Genomic DNA, 10086 nt, shown 5'->3' with positions numbered 1-10086 from the left:
TAGTGATATAAGTTCTCTTCTGTCACAACTTATTACTTTCAAAATCGTGTTGCCTAGGTTTTCTTCTCAGCACTACTACTTATCAGAATGAATTATACGGTTAAATTAATATAGATTTTGAAAACATGCCAGTGGTTCACATCAGGTAAGTGAGAAATAGTGACTTCACAATCTGACAGGACATTATGTTCCTGCTCCTTTTTATGAAGATTCCAAGGGAAGTGGGGATTGCATGCAGACCGCTGGTAGGAGCCTAGCATTCTTATTATAAGAAAAGACCCCTCTTGCACAAAAACAAGGTGTGACTTAGCTATTCCTCTGCTTTGCAAAGGACAAGGCTCTCAATAGCTTACAAATCATACCACCATGTCTCTAGCATCCCCAGTTAAATCTTCATTCACACAAATACTTAAAAACTAATTTGGAACTTTTCTGAGAAATAAGTTGTGTGGTGGTGACAAATATTACTTACCAGATTCTAGTTGAGGTCAATTTTTTACTGTGAAGCTCTACAATTACAATCAAATAAATGACCAGTGGGCTCATTATTGTTCCTTACAAGTGATATAAGAAAACATTCTAGGAAAATCTGAAGCCTACTACAGGGGATTTAGTATCTCTTTGGCAGCGTTCAGCAATGTGGAAAGTTTTAGGTAACTGTGACTGAAAGTCCCCCCAGCTATATCCAGAGCTTCAGCAAACAATGTGAATGGAAATTCAGTTGAGGCCCGTGTTTCTTCCCTACAGACTGCCACTGCAGCAGCAGACAGCTAAATGTCTGAATATGCATGAGCTAATCCAGAAACTTGTATACAAATTATTCACAGGGGGAATGTTTAACTCCATAACCAAACTATCAAACTGCCACAACAGCTGTTTATGTTGCACTAATACCAGAAACCTAACTTAAGGCTGAGATCCCATTGCAAGTAGTACAATCACTGCCCCAGGAAACTTGCAGATTATTTTCTAGACAAAGTACACAAAGGGCATAAAATCAATTAACAGTGGTGAGAATAAAAGCAAAACAAAGAGTAATAACACCTGGGTGGCTTTTATGAACTGCTTCTCATCAGTAGGCATTACTGGGGTTGGTCCTATATTGCCACACAGTCCACAGTGTATTTATCTTCAGACCAGTCTGTCTAGGGAGAGACTGTTATCCTTGGTTTAGATATGGGGGGTTATGACTCAAAGAAGCACCAATATTGCATGTGAGGTAAGGAACTGAGCCCGAGTCCCGCTGCTTGTGCAGTATATACTGCTCCCTGGAGAACTTCCTGCTTAGTTAATGGAACGGTACCATGTTGAAGCATCATGGGAGAAACAGGTCCCTAAAAGAAGTTTGAAAGTGGGTAAGTTTTATCAGTTTTCAAGGGATTTTATTTCACATATGTAACAAACATCTGAGGAAGAAATGAACAAATAAATCAACGCTGATAGACAAAATGTCATTATGAAGGTATCAGTCATCACATAGATCCCAGCAGTCCACCTCAGCACCAAAAAGCTGGTCGGTGCCAGTCAGTGGCAAAAGCTGATCATGAAAGTAGGTCCTGTGTGACAACTGAGAAGGCTTCAACAGTGTGAGATACTTCATATCACAGAGGAAAAGCTGGAATTAGTCTGAGGAGGTCATCTAGCCCATTACCTTGCCCTGAGCACAACTGCTTATAATGGTATGTCTGATAGATGTATGTTGTCTGTTCTTAACGCTGTCTAATAAAGGTGACTTTGTTCTCTACTTAGGCAGACTACAACAGTTTTTCATTTCCACTGCCATTAGAAAGTAGTCTAATGCTAATACTGAAGTTATATCTTGCAGTTTGAGCTCATTACTTCTCACCAACCTAGCTGGGATGTGCAGGCAGATTGATTGCTTCCTTTCACTCCATAGCAGTTTTTGCATATTTGAAGACTGATAACCTGTCTTCCTTAGTCTTTTGTAAGGGACTCAGTTTGTTAAGCTTTTTTTCATTCCCTGATAGAAAAATTCCTCATCTCTTCTACATTAAAATGTTTCCAGCTTTCACATCCTTTCCTGAGTGGCAATCCAAAGCATTCTGGTGCATCAAGGCAAATTCGTAGTAGAAAGCACCTGGGGTTGGCATCAAATCTGTATCTCCCTTTAAATGCCAGTTCAAAGTGATCTTACAAAGTGAATCCCAGATGTTCCCACAGGGCCCAAATACGGTCAGGATAGCCAGTTTTTGTGAGGATTGGCCCAATGATGGCTATCCCAGAGAGAGAAGGGGCTGCACTCCCAGCAGTCGGTCAGCATCCATTCCGTGGCGCGGGCTGGTGCGGGAGCAGATCGCCGGGACCCGGATCCTCCCTTCAGGACAGCCGGGTTGCACAGGCAGAGGTGCACCTACACTCACCAGGGGCCTCGTATCCCTATCAACACCCATGATAACATCTGCAACACCTGTAGGATTATCTGCCACCTCACCGACCTATTTCTTAAGTAACCCACCTATGCTATTGGCATTAATTAGCATTTCATCATTAACTTAGGCAATCCTCATCTCTAAAGAACACCTTTGCGTTCTCTCAGGTTTGTTCGGCGACCCAGAGGGGCTGCAATTACAGCACGGGAGGAGGGAAGCGTCTGATAACCGCCTTTTCTCCCCCTCTCTCCCCGGTTCGCCCCCGAAGGGCCGCGCTGCCGAGGCGGCGGCCCCGGCGGGGCCCGGAGCGAGCGGCCGCGGGGCGCGGGGGGCGGGCGGCGCTGCCGGGCGGCGCCTTCCGCCCGCGCGCCCTCTCACCCGGCGGCGGTCGCGGCACAACACGGAAGCGATGGCGGCCGCGGCCGGGGAGGCAGCGGGAGGCGGCGGCGGCTCCCCGTCCTCCGCCCGGCGGCGGCTGCGCATCATCGCCGGGCACCTGCGGGGCTCGCCGCGGGCCCCGGGGCGGGGAGCGCTCTCCCCCAGCCCCTGCAAGGCGCAGGGCGGCTCCGCCGGGCCGGCCTCCGGCTCCATCCCGAAGAAGCGGTGGGTGCGGGCCGGGCTCGGGGCTGCCGCGCTCGGACGGCGCTCTCCTCCCGCCCGGGGACGGGCGCGGGCCGGCGGGGCCCGGGGAGGGCCCGCGGGGGCTCTGCGGGAGGAGCGGGGCTGCGGCGGGGCGGGAGGAGCGGCGGGGAGGAGGGCGAGGCTGATCCCAGCCGCGGGTGATGTGCTGAAGCCGCTCGCCGCTGCGGGGACTGGGGGACACCGAAAGGAGGTGGTCTCCAGCCTCTTACCTGGCTCCGTCGTAAGCAGGGCGGTGTTAAAGCGGAAAGTCGTTCGTGGTCATCTTAACCCCATCTTTGGGTGTGATGGAGAAGTTTTGCTTTTGTAAAATACTGTGAGCCTGCTCTAATGAGGAATGCAGCACATGTGAAGAGCTGAGTCTGGTCTCTCAGTCCTCTCCTGATCACAGAAACCTTCAGCTCATGTGAATGTTGGCAGAGTGTGCTCATACATTAGGCTCTAACAAAAGTGTCTTAGAAATGAATAATTTTAGAGCTATGAACCATGTTTTCTGGTTCTTGCTGTCTGTAGTAGTAAGGAGTCAGGTCACATGACGCCAAGGGAAGACAGTCAAGTTCTCTAGTTCAAAGTTGTTTCACTGGCTCATGGATTTCTTTTTCTGCTAGATTTTTTTTTTTAATGCTATGATTTTACATACATTATAACTACCATCATGTAGTTCCATGGAACTTATTATCATGAGGCCCCCCCCTTCCTGCTGGGGTGGACTTGTATTCGTTTTTAGTGACTTTCTTTCACTGCTCCCCCTTTCTCAGATGTGGATTTTCTTTATGTGTGTTGGCTTGCTGTCTTATAAGCATTTTAAGGCTTAGGTTGTAGGCAACCCCCTGTTGTCTCCTGAGCTGTGGATGGGAACTAGTTTCTTAGCACATGGAGGCAGTCCAGAGGCAGACTGGGCAAGCAGTGAATAGAAGAGCTGCTCCTCCTTTGAGGAAAATCTATTTAGCCCATGCTTTGCTCTCAGCCTTTTCAAAAAGAGGGTGAAGTACAGCCTGGATTCTCCTAACAGGCAATTTGTGGCCTACGGTCACAAGCTGAACTTGCCTGCTTTGGGAGGACTGGGATGTCGTGTACATGCAGTCAGTTGTGAATAGCTTTGAAAGCTTTTCTCATTGAGGGGAATTTGATGCTTGTGCAGGAGATGTGTCAAACAGTGCTGCTTACTGAGACAAATGGGTTCTGAAGTTGTTGCCTTCCATACTGAGTTTTTGTTTGGTTTGAATCTAGGAAGAAATCACTGTTTCTGAAAAAATACTAGCTTAGCTGTTTTCAGGGATTTATTTTAAATGGATTGCTGTATAATTTCTGGAGCCAGTTATTGCACCTGTGAAGAGCAGGAGAAACAAACCTTTGTGGAGATGGCTGTGACCTGAAAGATAGCTACTTCTCTGTAGAAACACAGGCTTGGGAACTTTACAGGATACAGGAACTTAACACTTGTACTTCTACAAGTTACTGACGTTGCTCCCCCTAGTAGGATTTACTATAGGATCATAATGGATTAGTATTTTCACTCTAAATAACTTGATCTGGACTCAGCATAAAAATTTGCCCTTTGGGGGGGTGTAAGGGAGCTGCAGGAAAACTTAGCTTGTTCTCCACCAGAGGTACAATTTGATTGCTGTACTTAGAGCCCAGCCTTTTTGTATGTGTAGAAAAAAGAAAAACTTAATGGGAGCTTTATCTCTGTCTTAAGTTTCTGTCTGAACGTCTGAGATACGGTTGAAACACACCTAAGATGCTGCATGTGACAATTCTGATACTTCAGTATAGCTAGGATATGAGAATCTTGGTTGAAGTCAGGTTTGAGGATAATACCCAGGTTTTGGAGTGGTGGAGGAGAAAGTTCTGTTGCCTACACTGATTTATAGGGGGCAAGTGATGAATCCCTGGGTCTTGTTCTAGTGACTCCCAGCTAATCTGGAGCTGATTATATTTGTGAGGCTGAGAAGGTTGATGGGAAAATCAAAAATAACTGACCTAGAGATAGTGCATGCCTTTTGTTGGTAATATTAGGACAATTCAAAGCTGGATGCTGTTTTCTTGTTGTCTGTTGAGTGCTGATTCAGCCCTTCTGCCTCTTTTGAACTGTTACTTTAATTTTTCCTAGCAAAGCTGTAGCCAAAAGTACCTTAAGCAAAATTTTTGTTCTTTACACCAGTTGCATCTTTCCTGTAGTGTTTGAAATAGTAGCAAAGCTATACACGCTACTAGAGCAGATTTAGGTGCACTCTCCTCATGTTGCATTTCTTCTGCAAGTAAATGGCTTTCCTTGATGAAAAAAACCTTTGTAGTACTTTAGGTCTGTGATCACAGAATTTTTCTTCTGGCTGCTTTTCTGTCAGTAGACAGGGACCTCTAGAAACATGCCTTTGTTGTTGGGAGTTCAACGACCAAACTGTTAGAGATCCTATCCAGACATTATTTCCCACCAGTGAGGGGAGGATGTAGAGTACGTGCTATTGACTGAAAGTCTGTGGGTCTCATCCAATTCTTGTTTCCAAATAAGAATTTGCCTTGGAAGACTGAGCAATGCATTTGCATATTGATGTGTTCAAAGATTGTGATACACTTTCTACTTTTTCAAGTTATAGTTCTTGAGATGGGAAAATTCCTCAAAAGATAAGCAACTGTATATCTGTCTGAGTATCCTCTTGAGGGAAATCTTTGGTACTGTGAAAGGTATTTCTCAGTGGCATTCCTGGCTTGAATGTAATATTTTAATTGAGCGTTGCAGTGAAAGATGGAATCATAGTTACACCATGTGTGTTGAAGCCTTAAGAGGATGACAGGCATGCTGAAAAAGTTGGTAAAGCAATTGAGCTGGAAAATAACTCTTCCGTGGTATAACTTTTCCTGTCCTTTTATGTTATGCTGTTGGCTTTTGTTGACTGGTAAGCTCACTTTGCTGGTGAAACTTGAGTTGAAAACTTACTTAATCTTCAGAATAACTGTGTATACATGGAGTGTTCAACTTGTGCTGCTTTGGGAGCAGTCAGGTGCTGCAACTTCCCAGGACAGAGTTGTACCACAGTAACTGCTAGGTGTGCTAGAAAGAGTGCCTCGGGGACGGAGCATGCACTGATGCTGATCTCATCAGAACAGCTTGTATACTATAACTTAACCAAATCAAAATGTCAACAATTTGTTCTTTGTTAAAAGGGGTAATTGATTTAGTTTGTCTAAATGTTGACTCAGTAGCTTGTAGGCTTAAGATTTATTCTGTCCTGGAGCAACAGAAAGCAGGACAGGATCTCCTGATTATCCTGTTTCTCTGTGTAGAAGCTGCTTTCCTAGGGGATGAAGAGAGGCTTGTGAGTATCTTTTAATTATTATGGACATACTGTTACACAGGGTAAACTAAGGGATGAGTGGTGTAGCGAGCTGACTGCTGTGTGTCGAGTTCACAGGCAGGTTGTTCAGGGTAACCTTCATATAGACACTTGCAATTCCTGCTGCTAACGATTACGATGTCATTGTGCAGCAACATGAGTTAACTCCTAAAGAATTGGTGCTACTTGGATATAACAAGTGTCTTCCCAGAGGCTTTGTATCTTACCCCTAATACTCAGAGTGATCTTTATAATAAAGACTTCATCCTTTAGAGAAAAGTGTTTAAGCAACATGTGGTGCTAAGCTGTATCCTGGTGTAGCTGACTGCTGAGTTTAAGGTGATGAAAATGGGTGAAGAAGGAAAGGGCTTGTGCCACTTCAGCAGTCTTAAGAAATCAGAAGAGTAAGAACCTGTTGCATTGAGGAAGGTGTGGCCGTTCACAGGAGGTTCTGTGATTGCATCAAAGCAATTAATTGTTAGTTAAAGTTAATACTTGAGGAACAGATAAAGAAGATTCTCTCATGAAAACATTAGCATGAAAAAAGTGTCATAATCTGATGGTAAAAGTGACTTCATATGTGACAGCAATTCCTGTCTATCACATAGCTCCAAGTAGTTGCATGTCAGGAAGATGAAATGTAGGAAAACTATAAGAGTTTAAATAACATGGTATTTATCGTTTCACCATTTGATACCAAGTAAGCCTAATGGGATATATTCATTAGCTAATTTTTTTTAGAAAAAGAACCTAGATGAAAGTGTGAAGTGTTTTAATATGTGAAGCTTAGTACAGATTATTGTATGAAAGGAAGGAACAGTTAATGGCAAAAACTGAAAGACTTTTGTAGATCAGCTGCTTGATTTCTACTGAGATCTGAACTGTTATGTACAAGAAAATGAACATGTATATAGCTGTTTATTTAAACTTGATGAGTTTATTTAAGCTGAATAGAATTAGAATAATCTGATAATGCAATAGACTAAAGTAATTAATTGGACTAGAAGCTACTTTGAGCTGAAGCAAAGTCAGGGGATCAGTAGTGTAGGAGACTGCAGTCAACTGGACTTCCCTGAAGTGTTACTGTACCTCTTTGTAGAAAATAAATAATGTGGACTATTAAAAATCAGTTGCAGGTTGAATGTGATGGACAAGCCCAATACCTCTGTTATATCCAAAACTGGGCTGTTTTGTGCAACATCGTCGGGGTTAATGGTGTAGGCCAAGAAGTTTTCTTGAGCTGTGATGTATTTGCTACAAAGCAAATGGGACAAGTATAAAGGTGTCCAGGAACTGGACTTACTTGCACAGAAAAATGGCAGACAGTTGATTCCTTCGTTATTTCTTTTGAGACAGCAAAGCAGATTTCCTGGTTTTGTGAGCTTTCAGAAAATACTTCCCAAAGGACCGATGTCTTTGTGCTGTTTCAGTTACTGCCTGGAAGTAGCCGTGTGTGTGTGCATTTTGTAGAACAGCAGTCTCTTCAGAGATAAAAGTGAAACTGGTGCCAGCTGAAGGAGTAGGTGGAAGAGAGAGCTTCTAGTAAAGTATTCTGTTTCATAAGAATCATCATTTGGCCAAGTGTCTACTGAGAAGGATGATTATAATGTCTTGGCTTTCCTCAATCTTTAATTCGCCCTAAATGATTTTATTTACTGTGGAAGAATACTAGAGAAACACTAATTTCCTTATTCCTTGGGGCTTTGTTTATTACAGTGTTGTGAAATGAAGAGTAATGAAGTAGTCAAGGCTAAGAATGTGTGTAAGGAAAGTGTACACTTTTTATATCAGAATAAAAAGCACTCTGCTTTTGGGTACCTAAACCCTTGATGTCTTATGCCTAAAATCTGGTTGTCAGCATTTGCTGCTTACTATAGGTTTAAACTGTAATTATGAACCCAGGCTTGTGTTGTATTAGGTATTCAGCAAACAGAATAGCATGTGAATCAGTGTATGTTCAGCTGCAGGGGCTTAGCTGAAAGTGTGGACTACAGAACCTGAATGTGTCTAAGGTTATAAAACAGCTGTTATTTGACTTCAGACTTGGGAACAATTGTATTAGGTTTGCTGCAGGGAAGGTCTTCCAAGAGGGAAAAAGTGTAAGAATGACAAACACAGCAGATACTCTCTTGCCTGCAGCATGGCATTCCTCTCCAGATAAATGACGCTTTCGTGAAGCCATTCTTGAAACAATTCCTTGGGCTGCATGTTCTTTCTTACTTTCAGGCACCTGATGCTAATTTACTACTGGCTTCAGAAGAACTCTGTAGTGTCACATGGTTGAGAAGTGTGACTGTATAATCTGAACAGAGGCACTGCTCCAGGGGAGAGGAAGAGCAGTGTGGAAAGGGTTCTGAATTTCCACCTGGTGGGCTGGGTTGGTAACCCAAAGTCTGGCTGAGGTAGGCTCTGAGAAATTGTTCCTTGGGTAATGCCATGTTATAACACCTTACCACTATAATACTGCCTCAGTATTACTGCACCCACGCACTGAGTTTTGCGTGAGCTCTACAACTTGCAAGACTGTTACATTAGGCAAATACTGGTGCTTAAGCCTGTGTGGTAGCCTGTAAAACTGCCACTATAAACTGATTTCCAGGAATCTGCTGGTTCTTCCATTGTACAACAGAAGTGCCTGTGAATATTTTATGTGTATGTGATTTTAATGCTGAGCATCCCCTGGTGATTGAGTTGACGATGTTGGTGGTTATTGTGAGAAACCAATGGGAACATCTGGGCTTTGTTCCACCTGAGTCACGTTTCTCCAGCTGGACTGACCTGCGCATTCATCTTGCTTCTCCAAAGAAGCCTTGGCTATCTGTGGGAGACTCTGTGCTTAACCTTCAGCTTCCTGTGGGACAGATGAGAATTTTTTTCATCCAGTCACTGTGCCAGTCACTAAAACCTGAGATTTGAACTCTGCTGGCAGGTACAGTTTGTTGAAATAGCGTAGTCCAAAGGCCTCTGCCTGCCCAGCTGAGTGACTGGATTCTTCAGGAGCACTAGTTTAGCTGGTGGGCCATGGGCCACCCTCCTGCCCCCTGACTGTAAAAATCCTTATCCAGTGAGTCAAACTAGTATTTTAGTGTTGGGCATTGTAATAAAAGTGGAATATTTAAATTCACTTAAACTAGTCACATTGTGTTAATCCATTGTCACTGGTGGCTTGTTTTCTTTCAGGCAATATAATTTCATTTGTATGTATATATATATAAACGTACACATTAAAAAGTTTCTACTTTATACATACACATTAAAAGGTCAGTTTCTACTATTTCTGACTAAAATATTCCATGTTTCTGTTTAAAATGAGATAGTTAATGTGCTTGACATTTTGTTGAAGCCAATGTACTGAATAGGAAAGGTTTTGTCTTTAAATAAGACAGTTTGGGTACAATACTAAATAACATCTAGTTTAAAGTGAGAATAATGTCAAATGTTGGTGAGTCTTGGCTATATATTCTTGGAAAGGAGTCTGGGAAGAAAACCAGAAGGGTGTGTAAATTACATCTTGCTATACATACAACGTGTAGCACGAACATGTCACTTGACTAAATCAAACTGAGCAACTTTTTTTTTTCAAACTGGGACGTGAAACTTTCTAGCATACTTTGATGTACTGAGATATTATACAAGGTATTCAGGTTGGGTTTTTTTTGTTTTAGTTATTTTAACACTTACAAACCAAATCCTTGAATTTTTGAAGAATGAGGATAGAAGCT

The 10086-nt window shown here is 43.1% G+C and overlaps 1 protein-coding gene across 3 annotated transcripts in view; it reads left to right on the top strand.

The window, feature by feature from the left end:
- The first annotated feature begins 2514 nt into the window (after window positions 1–2514).
- The window catches only part of AGPS (alkylglycerone phosphate synthase), a 48398-nt gene continuing 40826 nt past the window's right edge, over window positions 2515–10086 (top strand). For 2 of the 3 annotated variants that reach the window (XM_066189860.1, XM_066189861.1), the window contains exon 1: window positions 2786–2993. In XM_066189860.1, coding sequence (XP_066045957.1) covers window positions 2800–2993 — 194 coding nt within the window. In that variant the 5' untranslated portion in view covers window positions 2786–2799. Of the gene's footprint in view, window positions 2558–2785; window positions 2994–10086 lie in introns of those variants that run through there. The other variant, XM_066189862.1, reaches the window with a different exon arrangement.

Source organism: Chamaea fasciata, unplaced genomic scaffold, assembly GCF_029207755.1.
Source record: "Chamaea fasciata isolate MVZ Bird 193981 ecotype frontalis unplaced genomic scaffold, bChaFas1.0.hap1 SCAF_8, whole genome shotgun sequence".
NCBI lineage: Eukaryota > Metazoa > Chordata > Aves > Passeriformes > Sylviidae > Chamaea > Chamaea fasciata.
This window is presented reverse-complemented; position numbering and strand designations above follow the sequence as displayed.